The 14974-nt window shown below is 39.3% G+C and overlaps 1 protein-coding gene across 3 annotated transcripts in view; it reads left to right on the forward strand.

Moving 5' to 3' along the window:
• Positions 1–14974, forward strand: part of SUSD4 (sushi domain containing 4) — a 122296-nt gene that overhangs the window by 89543 nt on the left and 17779 nt on the right. For 2 of the 3 annotated variants that reach the window (XM_074989910.1, XM_074989909.1), the window contains 2 exons: positions 6217–6396; positions 12446–12634. In XM_074989910.1, coding sequence (XP_074846011.1) covers positions 6217–6396; positions 12446–12634 — 369 coding nt within the window. The remainder of the gene's footprint in view (positions 1–6216; positions 6397–12445; positions 12635–14974) is intronic. The other variant, XM_074989911.1, reaches the window with a different exon arrangement.

Consider the following 14974-nt stretch of genomic DNA (forward strand, 5'->3'; position numbering starts at 1 on the left):
TTTCCATAACTGAGGTGTAAACACTGTACTATAAAAGAACAGAATTTAGCAATTCTACAGAATATTGTAAAATATTTTAGATTATGTAGTTCATCCCTCTAGCGATGCATAATATAGCCCTGGAATTAGGGGGAAAAAAACTTGTAAAGGCCTGGCTAATTTTAATCAGTGGTTTTAAGCAGTAGTATAAATGCTTTCCTCAAGATGAATCCTTTCCTGCCTCAGTCACTAGGCAAAAGAATTGTAAATTGATGGGCAATATGGTAGCCTGGCACATCTGAAGTGTAATTGGGGAGGAGTTCTAACACATATTTGGGTTCTCGCGGCACCTCATAGAAAAGTCTGCGCAAAGGTCTACATTGCAGATGTTTTCTTGTGTAATGATAAGTGTAGAAATTTGGAGCAACTGGAGTTAAAGCAGGCTTTTAATAATTTTAACGTACATCTTTATAACCCAGAAGAAGGTGAAATGATCTTCATGTTAAAAGCACTACTTGACTCTTTTAAAGCAGATGTTGATTGCTATATGTGCCACTGTGTCACCTATAAGTTTCAGATCCTGCCATCTGGACCATTAAAATAACTGTTTTTAGTACGATGAACGTTAGAAAACTTTGGCATTAAAAACTATTACCATAGCACAGCTGATTTTAAATTTAACCACAGCAATCTGAGTTTAACAGTTTGTGATTGTAAAATTATTTCTTAACAATTTGCTAGAAAAACCTAAAATTGATATTTGCTTTACAAACTCGGGTATAAATGCTATTGAAAAGACTATGAAATGTATGTAAATCTATATAAATGGGTCTTCATCTAAACAAGTGAGTAAACATCAGATTTTCAGTCAATTGATTAAATCAAGCAAACCTGCCAGTTCCTATTAAGGTGTAGAAGATTTTTAAGTGTCAGTGCAATGACAAAATCATATGACACAGCACGAGGCTACACTTGATAAATGTGCTTGTCAAAAATTAGTTTACGTAGTGTTATCATCTGTGATGCATGTTCTTCCCTCAGTTCTAACGGGGTTATACATATCAGTCCTGGAACATCACAGTGAAAATTCTTTACTTACTGTTTAAGAATATGTGCCGTGTTTTCTACATCTTAATTTTCTTCCACAACAATATGTTGCTGATGAAACTACTGGACTACTAGGACCAAATGCTGCCTACCTTCTTTCAGGCTGAATATACAATTACAGTCCTCTTCAAGATGTTCTGTTTTGCTATTGGATAAACTCTTTCACTTCGATTCTCCAAGCCTGTTTGTTCCCTTTGAGCTGCTTTCAAGTCCAGCTGTCTCAGGTGCCGAAAGGATGGCCTTGTGGTTAACTCAGGAAATCTAATTCAGTTTCCATCATCACCACAGACTTTCTGTGTGACGTCAGACAAATGATTTAGTCTCTCTGTGCCTCTGTTCCTCACCAGTGAAATAAAGATGACAGTATGTTCTTATTCTCATCTTTTTTCTGTCTTGTTTATTTAAATTGCCGGTTCTCCAGGTGAGGGACTGTCTCACTATGGCTCATATCAAAAACAGCTCTTTTAATGGTCCAGATGGATGTACTGGAAACTTATAAATAGCACAGTGGGAAATAAAACAATAAGCATCTGTCTTAAACGGTCAAGCAGTGGTTGTAACACAAATATTGTTTGACCTTCTGCTGGGTTATAATGATGTATGTTAAACTAATAAAAGCCTGCTTCACCACTAATTGCTCCAAATTTCTGTACATATCATTAAAGAATAAAATGTCTGTACAGTGCCTACCCCTACAGGACACAAGTTTCAGCTGGAGCATAGAGACGTTGTTTTAGTACTACTAGTAACAATAATTAACAAAGAGCAGGAATTAATAAGAACAGGAATCTTGTCACCTCTTTGCAATCCACAGAATTATCATACAAGCCTAATTCTGCCAACTTTATTTTGTAGCACTTGCAGGCCAACTTTTTGCATAGAGTACAAAAATGCAACTTAATGAATAGGAAACTATGGATCCTTTTAAGAGGTCAAACAGATTGAATATGCTTCCTTCTTAAACCCAGTATGAAAGATGAGCTCCATTTGCAGTCATTGGGCTGCTGAATGTTCACAGAGGTGTCTCACAGGGAAAAGGTTTGAGTTCTGCTGCTTTAGCATTGACAGATCTAAGAAGAGCATTCCAGTAGAATCCTTTGCTCTACAATGCTATGATCTCTCTTAGTACATGTTGTGTGGTTTACACATTCCAGAGGTTTTGCTGAAAAGCAGTGTCAGGAACACATTTTATTTGTCTAACCAAGAATTCTTTCAACTGAGTCACTTAGGCTCAATTGTTCCAAAGGGAATCTCTGCCAGCTATTCCAGTTTATGGAAGGGAAGACTACAAGGCTATGTCTACATTAGGGGTTTTGTCAACAAAACCCAGGGAGTGTTCAGATTCCCAAGGTACTCTGTCGACAGTAAATCAACAGAATGCAGCACTTTTGTTGATAGTCTTATACCGCTCCCCAGGAGGTGTAACACCTCTGTTGATAGAGATCTGTCAACAGAAAGCTGTTCTAGACACTCCGGGGGGGGGGCACTCTGTTGACAGACAGTGCTTCTGGGACACTGGGCAGCTTCTGGGTGGCTGTTTTGTTGAGAGAGTGGCTGGGCAGTCTGGCCACCCTCTATTGACAGAGCGGCTCACTCTTGCTCAATTGCAGTCTTGGCAGTTTGGCTGAGGACTGTTGACGAAGTTTTGTCAGAAGATATCTTCCTACAAAAACTTCTGTCGACAAATCTCTGTAATCTAGACATAGCCTAACAGTTTATTCATGGAAGAAAGCTAAGCAATGCATATTCCGATGGGAGAACCTGTTGCTGTATTTTAGTAGAACTTTCCATAAAGACACATTCTGTGGTCTCTGATTAGCTGAAGATTACAACAGGTCTTTGTTTAAGCCAGCCAGTGTCATTGGCCAGTAACGGTACAGTGATCAGCTGTCACTGTACTCTGCAAACATCCATGTGAATAAAATAATTATATGCAATCCTCATTTGGGATAATAGAAATGAAGTCATTGTAATAAATTATGCTCACTAGTTCTCCTTTTTTATAGGGTAGGGGGAGAGGGATATTTGGGCACATTTTTGAGGGAATTTCTGAGTTTTCAATATGTCCAGGATTTAACTTTTTGTCAGTGTACTCCTCATCCAAAATCTGTCTGATCTATAAATTAATACTCCTCCTTTCTGCTGTGTCCTTGCAATACCTGGCATATTGTCCATCTCCAGTGGACAGCTTCTGTGGTCTGTCAAAATATCTGGCAAATCCACCAGCAGTGAAATAGTTAAAGGTAATGGCAAATTGTCAAATTTTTGCCTTTTAATTGTTTCAAGGTGACATAATAAAAGTTTATTAAATAAAATATAATCCAGAAACAACGGGTGTACATTGAAGACAAAGAGGGATATGTTTTTAAATTGGTGCAAAGCACAATTCTCCATTTGTTAAAGTCAGTGAGATAAGGTGGTAGAAAGAATCACAGAACAGAAAATCATCTAGTTCATCTCCATGCCAGTGATGGAGGTTTATCTAGTCTAGTTCTAAGCCTTACTTAGAAACTGTGCCCCTACTAAACAAGCAGTGTAAAAGCAAGATGTTTCAATTTCTCTTCTTTGTAGATGGATTACTTTATTAAATATGTAAATTTAAAAATATATTGTTAGTGAATTTGGCAGAATATTTCTCTTGGGTCACTCAAATTTGCAGCTTCTTAGTGATTTACAAAACAAGATAGTTAGGCTCTTGGTATAATGGTGTGGGTGAGCATCTCCTGGGAAAGAAATGTTTGTACAGAAGCACAAAAACAGATTTTTTTTTAACTTGGAACCTCTTATTTTCCTTCTCTTTTCTGGTATTTAGGTATTCTGTACTTGTGTCTCTGACATGACAATTACGTGGGCATATTTCTCCAAGATTTCCTTTATTCTTCTTCCTACTCTTATTTTATATTTATGAGAAGGATGAACTTTGAGTCATGTATACAGTTCTCTTATTAATGTACCTGCGTGTTAACTGTTTAGTATTGGCAGAATTTTTCTATCTCCCTCTTTATCTTCCCTCACCTTCCAGCCTATATTTATTAATCTATTTATTGTGTAGTTTCTGCTTTTGCTGCTTTTGCTTCACCATGTGTCTGTGCCCATGAATCTGTGCTTCGTTGTTCTTCCTCATATTTCATTTAGCAAACATAGGTTCTCAGAAGTGGCTATTGATTTTGGGTCAGTCTAGTTTTTTTCAGCCTTACATAGAAATGCCTGAAGGGGGCCTGGTTTTCAGAGGGATATTTCAGACAGAGCTGAACAAATCCCCTTTTAAGGCATGTCAGTTCAGTCACCAGAAAAGTGAAATATCCAAAAGGGCTAGTAACTTTTGAAAATGTTGGCCAATTAATACACACCATGCCTAAGTCTCTACTTCTTTACACCAGTTTCACACTGCAGTGACTCCAGTGATTTCAGGGGAGACACAATGATGTGAAATGAATGAAATGCAGGAGAGAACTAGCTCCATCTTCTCTGAAAAGAGGAAATTTTTCTTATCCTTTGGTGTTCTGCGGAACCCCAGGATTCTGCAAGTGAAAATAACGGTTCCATAAGAAAATTCCATTACAGTAGCAACTCCTCTGTGGTCCCCATCCTGCTTCCACTGAAACAGTAGAACTAAACTTAATTCGTTTAACGACTGGCAGGGCAGTGGGAGGAAGCCATTAAACCAGCTGAATTTATTTCCAATACTTCAACAGCAGCAGCGCATGGAGCAACAAAGAGCCCCTCACTCGCCCTACTACCCAACTGGGCACACCCCTCCAGTAGACGTGGCTTGGCTCACCCCCACCAGTGGAACACCTCCAAATCAGCCTTCTTTCCTCTGGGTGCATGTGGCTGCCCAGCATAGGCTCCCCAGCCAACACCATGGCTGGGTTAATCCCGGGCGTGGGTTTGGAGCTGAGGAAGTTAAGCCTGGGGATGGAGGGGTTGGTTTCCATGATGGGGAGTAAAGCTTGGAGATAGAGGGGCAGGTTTGGGGGCCAAAGGGGGTAGAGCGTGGGAATGGGTTTCCACATAATTCTTTTGAGCTTAGAAGGGTTCCATAGCTAAATAATATTGAAAAACAATTCTTTGGACAAATGCCTAACATACCTTATACACATTTTTACAAACAGACCTCATCAGTGCTTTCATTCGCATAGGCCATTTCTGGGAAGCCCCTGCCCTTGCTTTAAAAAATTCAGAGGGGTGAAAATATTGACCAGAGGTTTGCTGCGGACAGCTCTGACTGACTTTAAGCCCTGCACAGCATTCTCAAATTGATTTGCCTTATTCAGCATCTCTACATAATATACACAGTATGAATCTGGGAAGGTTAAGTATAAATGTGAATTACAACTTAGTGGTCTGTTTATGGCCAGCCTGTGGATAGATATCTGCAAATGGCTAACTTGATGTGATCTTTTCACCTATGCATTTTTTTCTGTTGTGCTGTCTCTGAGTGATCACAAGGTAAATCGCTCCAAAAAAAAAAAAAGAGCAAACTAAGTGCTAGTAATGTGGATTTTCTACTGGCTAAACACTGACCATGTGTAAGGAGAAGGTTATGAATATGCAAACCCCATCACATAGCTGGGTTCTCAGCAAGTCGATCTGAAAGGCAAGCAGGAGAGGATGAGGGTATGGGATTAAATTAAGTCTGCTGCCCTGCTGGTGTGCAGATTCCCAGACAGTAGGGAGATATGCCACTGACCACAGAGATTTAGGCATTAATACTTAGCTGATGAGGAGCTTAAAGTGAAGATACATTTCATGTGAACTCAGTAGAACAGATGTGAGTGGACCCTTGTAAGTGTAGCTAGTCCTCATTCTCACTCTTTCCTTAAATTGCATTTTTTCTTTATTTTCTTTATTCTCTCCACATTAGCTTGTATATAAGGATTGGAAATATGTATTCACATTATAACACCTCATACTCTACAATCATACAGTGGAATATGGTACTGATGAATGACTAGATAAGTGTATATTAACTGAATTGCATTTTGTACTTTGCAGACAGCAAGGTGTTTAACCAGAACAGTTATATTATGGGTAAACTTTCCTTACAAGCTTCACTACTGAGCAGCTGGCCACAGTTTTTTGTTTTTTTTTTTAATAACTAAAGTAATAATATGTATTTTTATTAAGTCACAGATTGCCTTGTTCCGCATATTGAAGATGCAGAGGTTCATAACAAGACATACAGGATTGGAGATAAGTTAATAGTCAGCTGTCATGAAGGATTCCAGATCCGTTACCCTGACTTAGACAACGTGGTTTCAGTATGTCAAGATGATGGAATGTGGGATAATCTGCCCATTTGTCAAGGTACAGTACACCAGAACACCTTGTTTTACAGCTCTTGCACCTTGTAATAGTTTATCAACAGTTTTTTCCCGCAAATAAAGAGGATCAAAATGGGCTGACAGATCAAGTTGTATGGTATTCTAAAAGTATTTATGCAAACGCTTTTGGATTTACTCATTCCCATTATTCACTTTTGAAAGCAAAATTCCACATTCCATCATAACTTTACTTTAAAATGTAATGTTAAATTTTGTTATTTATTTCCTAATGTAAAATCTGAGTTAGCCATCTCTCTTCTTTTAATGAAACAGGTTGAAATTCACCCCATTAGGCCAGCATAAGGCCCTTTGGATCATCAAAACCTAACCACTACTTCCTTTAGTGAAAGAACTGGGCTTTTTTTACTGCCTTACACTTCTTTAACCCTATAGAGCTGATGCAACTAGAAGAGAGCAAGTTAGAATCTATTCCATCTTGTGCGTTATGAACAGAGTGACTTACCGTGTTTTCAGTCATTTATACCCCTGGATACTGACCAAGCACTGTGCAGTTGCACAGGGTCTAATTTAGCCAGTCAAGTCATTAGTGCTAATGATGGTGTATGAGAAGGAGAAATTAAAGCTTGAGTTCGTCTGGAATTGAGAAGAGTGATTGAGGCTGAGCTGCCATTATTGGTCATGTGTTTATTACCCTAGCCTAACCACAACCCTTTTCTCTTCCATGGGTACAGATTAGCGCTATAACTTAGCTAATGTAGATTGATCCTTGGCTCCCTCACGTTCATCTTGACCATATTAATCAAGACAAAAAGTGTTAACCTGGGTCTGCACCTTACCTTGACCTGTTTTCCTTATCTAGACATGTCTTCTGTATGTAATACAATTTGGGAAGTATACTGTTTTTTGGGAGTTAGATGTGAGAGTGCTGAGCCTCCCTGTCAGCCCAAATCAGTATGAATCAGGGATGTCCAGGTTACCAGGTTATATCCCTAACTTTAGAACACATCTTGGAATGCAATGATGAACTATTGTATTTTAATGATGTTGAGGACCGCAAAAAACAGTGAACATTATACATGTCAGCATGGTGCAAATGGCTGTTTGATCGTTCCTATTATTCTGTTAATGTTTTTAATGCAGGGAGAGCAGAAAAACATCAAATTTCACTTAAAACAGACAGTTAAATACTCTGTGGCCAATATAGCAGAAGCAAGCCCTTGAGTAATTATTCTGACTTTATTTTCTTTAATGTGCTGCAGAGTCTTTAGGTATTTCACAAAGAAAGGTCTTCTAGATGCCATGTGGCACCATCATGTTGACGTTAAGCATCTATAATAACCCAATATTGCTTTGAACATGTCTTGGAGATTAATTGTATCTGTGGGTATTAGCAGAAAAAGTGGAGCCCTTAAGAAAATAATCACTTTTTCCAACAGAATGGTGAATGCACTTTGCACTATTGTATGCTTGTGCAAAGGGCATTTGTGTGTAGTGGTTTTAAGTGCACCTGCCACTTTGAAACAAACAATGAGAGACTCAAAGACTTTGTTTTGCAGTTAGGCGACCTGATTACACAGCTTACAAGTGGAATTTTTTCTGGGCTCTTATTCAGATGAACAGTAGTATTCATTGCTTTTCTTAAGTGTGGTGTCTAAACCATGGAACAGGAGATGACTGCTGCTACACATGCCTCATCTGCAATGGCTTCATATTGCCTCCTAAAAGCTAACTTCAGTTCTTCTCCTTAATTCAACATTAACCATATTTAGTGCAAGTACATGGTATGAGATCAGTACCGTTAGACTGAAATCCTGTAACTATGAAACAGATACAAGATAGCCAGTCACAGTGCAGGCTCCCTTACACTTCTCTCCAGTGGTTCTCAAGTCTTGTTGTGGAGTTACCAGCTGTACTGGTATAGCCTGTCTGTTAGGATTACCATCACGAGTGCTGATTCTGGGATGAACTGCCAGCTCATTATAGATTGCCCAGAAATTACTGTGGAATTGATTCTTATTGCACTAAGGCCCCCCTTAAGTTGCTGGAGCTGTGTAAAGTGGTCTTGGTGTAAATGATAAATGGGCCCAATGGTTTCAGACATTTGAGAGTGCTGACAGTAACTGAGTTGGGACGGATTTAAGTTAACTAGAAGTGAACGGCAACCCCCTGTATTTCTGTATTTCTTCCAGAAGCGACATGGTAATGAGCCATCCAGAAGATGCTAATGAGGCGCAGATGTAAATTTCCTGCACCTCATTAGCACACGGGCATGTCATTCAGACTCCAAATTCATGGGTGGATGCGTGGCCCATGGGGATCTTGCGGAAGGAAACCCTCCTTCCAGAAGCCCCTTTTTACCCAAAATTTTGAGGAAGAGGGGGCTTCCAGATGGAGGGTTTCCTTCTGGATGTTCCCCATGGGTTGCACGTCCGCACGTGTATTCTGGAGTCCAGAAGCTCTTCTGGTCTCTGAATCGTGTGCCCATATGCTGGTGAGGTGCAGGAAATTTATATCTACATCTTCTGGATGGCTTATTACCATGCCACTTCCAAAAGAAGCAGCACGTGTAGACATAGCGTGTGTATTTGTCAAGTTAACGATTTTATCAAAGGAAAAAACAGTGAAAATTGTTAGAATAGAGAAACTTAACTTGTTTAAAAATAGGAGAGAATGTATATGACGTTCTAATTGTATTTTTGGGATTTGGGTGAGAGAAGGTGAGCTTGGTAACTGATGCCCTCAAAGGTATTTCAGTGCCCAACTCCCATAGATTTCAATGGGAGTTAGGTGCCTAAATACCTTTGAAGATTAGAGGCAACATGACCTCTCTTCTGTGCAAAGCAGGAGTGTGTCCCATAAATCTGATTGGGTCTGATTTGGGTGCGCCTACCCTGAAGCTGGTGGTGTAACTAGGCAAACCTGGACTCTGGTTGTGTTAACACACTACAACTAGAAGCATAGCTGTGATGGCACAAGCAACAGGCCAGGCTAGCCACCCAAATATAACCCCACCCAAGATGTTAGCTGTATCCTCAGGGCAGCCAGCACCTCCCACTACTTGCACTGATGTAGTTACATTTCTATTATTAGTAACAGAGAGGAAGCCGTGCTAGTCTAGATACTATCAAAACAAAAAGCAGTCAAGTAGCACTTTAAAGACTAGCAAAATAGTTTATTAGGTGAGCTTTCGTGGGACAGACCCACTTCTTCAGACCATAGCCAGACCAGAACAGACTCAAGTCTGTTCTGGTCTGGCTGTGGTCTGAAGAAGTGGGTCTGTCCCACGAAAGCTCACCTAATAAACTGTTTTCTATTATTAGGGTGCTGATTCAAAGCTAGGGTGAGTATGTCTGTATATCTTCAGCTCTAATGTAAACATACCCTTTCAGAGTGCATTTGTCTGAAGTGTAATAACACAGACTGTCTTTTTGGATTGATTTCCAAATTACACAGTTGCGTTTGCAGAATGACATGATTTTATTTGTGTTAAAGGGAAAAATGTTTGGTGGATCATTGAGAATTGTGAACCACTGGGAGAGGCTACCCTCTTTCTTGATTTTTTTTAAACTGAATTCTTCCAGAATTAAAGTTTCCAAACTCCTGGTGAAAATAGGAGACTCCTTGTTTCTGGATAGCCCTTCATTTAACTGCACCATAAGACTGAGTTTCATATTTTTATATAACATGTCGACATATTGGAGAGGGGCCTCCCTCCAAACTTTCTTACCTCCAGGAATGGGAGACTGTCTTTCTATGAAACTAGTTTAAATATCCAAGGAATGGGCAAATTAGGTTTACTATACCACTGTGGGATTGGTGATCATTTGTACGATGGTTTTCTGCGGGTCATGTACAGTCGCACAAGAAATTATAACCAGGCTTCAATACTACATTTTACAAAGTACTATTAAATTTGTACTTACACAGTGCTCCAATGGGGTCTGTGTTCCAGAACTCTGGCATTTTTATCTGGAAATCCAAACCTGCATCTCCAGAGACATAAATACCTTTCGAAATGTGGCCAAGAGGCAAAGTTCATTGTGGTATAATTCCATTGAAAGTAAACTTGGCTCATTTATATAATCTGTATTCTTTGTTTACAGAAGTGAAGGCATTTCATGTTTGGTCCAGAAGAGAAGGCAATAGACAATAAATAGGGTCTTTGGGGCTTTATTTGAGCAGGATGATTATTAAACCAGGAAAACTAATATTGAAAGCCATTGTGCTCAGGCCTGAACATGTTGCAAGGAGTTTCTGTCCCCTTCCCACTTCCCGCAGTGGCCAGTGCCCTGAATTATCCTCCTGCTTTTAATCTGGTTTAGAACCTGCTCCTTTAAAATAGTAACAGAGAGGTAGCCATGTTAATCTGTATCCACAGCAACAAAAAAGCAGTCATGTAGCACTTTAAAGACTAACAACATAGTTTATTCGGTGATGAGCTTTCATGAGGCAGACCCACTTCTTCAGATCTGGAGATAGTGCTATACTGGAAATGGCATGATGGTTTTATAACACAGAGGTCCAAAAAAATGAAATAAAAGCTGACAAATCAGATACATGGGACAGAAGGGGGTGGGATGAAGGCAGGGGAGGAGAGGAGAAAATTACTAATTGTAAGTGTCCTGCCTGAGATCACTACGAATGTCAAAGGTAGGGAAGCAGTCTTTGTTGTGCATGAGGTTATTATTATCTCTGTTAAGGAGAAGCCTCAAAGTATCGAATTTGAGCATAAATTGCAGTTCAGATGTCTCCCATTGTAGTACGCTGTTTAAACCTCCTTTAAAATGGTAGCTGTGGATCTCAAGCCAAAGGAGTTGAAGGTGCCCAGCACTTTGCAGGATGTACTCAAGTTGGCAGATTTATCCTGTAGCTTTTCTTGTGATAAAGACAAAGACTGCAGTTTTTTTACAGTTGTGTGACTAGGCTTAAAATTATAGGAATCCATGTGGCCATCCTTCTGGAATTTCTGATAGTGACAAGAGGCCTATTAACTGTGGTTGTTGCCACAACAAATGGCTGCTATTAGTTTCATAAATTTTCATAAGGTTTTTTTCATTCCCAGGCCGCTAATCATCATTCCAGAAAATCATTGCAAGCTAAAAATCAACATCATTAGTCATTACCCAGAGGGTCATTTTTAAGGAAGTGAGCGAAATAATTCTGGTTTATTTCAGCACCCAACTTGAAATCTCAACTCTCAATATCCACTTACAACGTTGTTTGCATATATATGAATGAAATATTAGTAAGCTGTGAGAGATGATGTAGCTAATTTCCATTTATTTCAAATGTCATCTCATTTGTGAAGTCATCTGTTGCCAGTTCCCCATTCAGGGCGCCAAAATTACAAAACCCTCCTAGAGTTAATCATTCTGGGCCAAACTCATCCCTGGTGTAACTCCACTGAAAGTAAATTTGTCCTGTTCTAGATCAGCTCTGGCCATCGTTCTTAAAAATGACTGCTGTGTTTAAATGTCTCCATTTTTGGGTGCCCAATCTGAAACACCTTGAAAGGCCTGATTTCCTGGAAGTGAGTGCACTGAGTGCTTTTTGAAAATCAGGGTCCTCTAAATTATCTCAAATTGGAGTTCCAAAATCACTACTCATTTTTTAAAAATTTGGCTTCTTTTGCTGCTGTTCACATCCTATAACAGCCTCAATGTCAGTATTAAATATAACCTCTGGGTGGCTTTTTTGAGGACAGGAGTAAAACCTATGGTTTTACACAAGTAATAGTCTTTATTCATTAAGGATTCCACCTCATAATTAGTGACAACTGCTGAACTGGTGAATGTGCAAAACTAAACATTGCAATTGTCATTAATACCATGTTGGATTTGCAGAGGATGTATCCTGTCCTGGCACAATGTGCGGGTTCAGCAATAAAAGACCTTGAAAGGAGGTAATGACACGTGAGCATCTGAGAGAAAGATTTAAGTAGGAATGCCACTCGCTGTGGGGAGAATGGGAAGTAATGTACTTAGCAACTTGGGAACCATAATCAAAATGATTTATAATGACTAAGATAAGCACCTCCTAATAAAAGATACCTTCCTTTTCTTAATTTGCAGGTTGCCTGAGGCCACTGGTTCTTCCTCATAGTTACATTAACATATCTGAGTTCGAGTCCTCCTTCCCAGTGGGAACAGTGGTATATTATCAGTGCTTTCCTGGATATAAACTAAAGGGGACAGCGTTCCTTGAGTGCATGTATAACCTTATCTGGTCACATAGCTCACCCAGGTGCCTTGATGTGGAAGGTAAAACTGCGTGCTTGTTTCTTTTTAATTTTGGACAATTAACTTGATATATTTTATTTGAACCCAGGGCTACAATTTTTAGCTTTCTTTTGGCACACTCTTTCTTGGGGACGTAAAAAAGAGCATCTGTTCAAGCTCCTGTTTTGTTTTGTGGGTATAATGTGTAATCTGGGACATCACATAGCTTGATTGTTAGTTACTTACATAATGTGTGTTCTGTCAGTATGCTAATCATAATAGCTAACATTTGTAACAATGAAGATTGTTTATACTTAAAATCTAAAAGATATATAATCTGCTATCTTTCAAATGAAATGCTGAGAAAGTTAATGAATTTATATTCGCATAAATACAACCTGCATATCTGAAGGTTTCAGCACTGTACCATTTTGGACTAAACGCTTTTGCAGATACCAAGTACCAAGTTTTATTTCAGCCTGCATGTCAAGTGTGTGCACAATCTAATACTGAATGATTTTGCCTTAATAGTAGTGGATGTGCTACAGGTTGAAACTCTCTGGTTCGGCACTCTCTCATCTAGAAACATCCATACTCTGAAATGATTTTATTTAGCCTGATGATCACTTATCATGGGGGTGGCCAAGTTACCTATGGTCCCATAACGTTTATTTCCAGCCTCCAGTCCTGTCTGTTAGTGTTCTGAGCTGCTACTCAGCTGTAATTTACCCCTAAATGTATTCTAAGAGCCCAGTAAGTAGTGGAAGTGTTGCTAATGCTGCTAGACAATATTGACCTCCCACGATCCAGCAAATTCTCTTGTTTGGCACTAGTCAGGCCCCCAGGGTGCTGGATTAGAGAGGTTCATCCTGAACCCAAAAATACTGGAGTATTTCTTATTTTTAATTAACAGTCCAGTTTCCAAAATTCTGAAAGGGCTTTGCAATGCAACAGTTCCACCTACAATGATTGATTTTCATATCTAACATCCTAGAAATTTAACTACAGAGCAACCTTGTTCAATTTTTTTTTTGGAACATGAAATGCTTCTTTCAGATAAAATTATTAGAGTGAGACTAACTGTCAGATATCCTAAAAGAAACTACAGAATAAGCAGGATAAGCCAGAAGCAAGTCTTTGATGGGTTAGACAGAAGCATTAAAACCCACAAATACAAATATACAATAATGAAAAATTTGTGTCACTTCCCTGCCCTCACCTAACACAAATGAGAATCTAAACTGCCTGTTACAGCTCCCATCAAAGTTCATGGCAAAGCTCCTGTTAACTTTAATGGGACCATGTGCCATTTGTATTATATTAGCACATGTAGTTCCATTGTGTGAAACTTCTTAAAGATATAGAGAGAATATGAGAGAATGCCTGCCATGAAGATTTTACAGTCTAAATAGAAATGACAAATTAAGGGTGGGAAAGGCAAAGCTGTATCGTCTCCAACTTACAGCTGGGGAACTGAGACCGAGGATCACACAGGAAGTCTGCGACGGAGTTAGGAATTGAACCTAACCCTCCTGAGTCCTGATTCAGGCTTTTAATCCCAAAATCATCCTTCCCCATGGTCACTTTTAATACAGGGCTTATTGTTCTGCTGTAACACTGACCAATTTCTTCCTGGTGATTATTTGAAATTCCATATATAAGGGTGACCAACAGACTACTACTATTTCTTATATTACACGAATCTTGAGATTTTTGGGACCTTTCTGTTTCTGTATGGATAGGACAGCCTTATAACTGACAACTCCATTTCATAAGTGCCATGTGGGACTGATGTAGTTGGAACACAGAACTCGTAAAGTTCCATGCAGCACCTCAAAATTAACTTTAGGTATTCACATTTGAAAACTTTGCCCTGAGTGACTGAATTGAGAAGCATTAAGCTCCAGGGGTCCTGTCTCCCACCTAATTCTCCAGTCACTGAACAGCACTCCCATGCTTCATATCCAATATTATAGAATAATAGAAATGTAGATATGGAGGGAACCTCAAGGTTACCAAATCCATCCTTTCTACTGAGGCACAACCAAATAAACCTATACTATCTGTGAAAGGTGTTCGTACAATCTGGTCTTAAATCTCCCATGATGGCGATTCCATGGCCTGCCTTGGTAGTCCATTCCAGAACTTCATTATCCTTCTGGTTACAAATCTTTTTCTAATACCTAATCTAAATCTCTCTTGCTGCAGATTAAGACCATTACTATTATTACTACTACTGTTAGGAACAACATGCCCCATTCTTCTGCACCAAAGCTATAAACTGGAGACTAGCCCACAATATCCAGATTTTAGCAGTCTACCTCCCAGGCCTCTGAAACATCACAGCAGACCTCAGACCTCATCAGACACCTCTCTCTTAAC

The sequence above is a fragment of the Carettochelys insculpta genome, chromosome 3, assembly GCF_033958435.1.
Source record: "Carettochelys insculpta isolate YL-2023 chromosome 3, ASM3395843v1, whole genome shotgun sequence".
Taxonomy (NCBI): Eukaryota; Metazoa; Chordata; order Testudines; family Carettochelyidae; genus Carettochelys; species Carettochelys insculpta.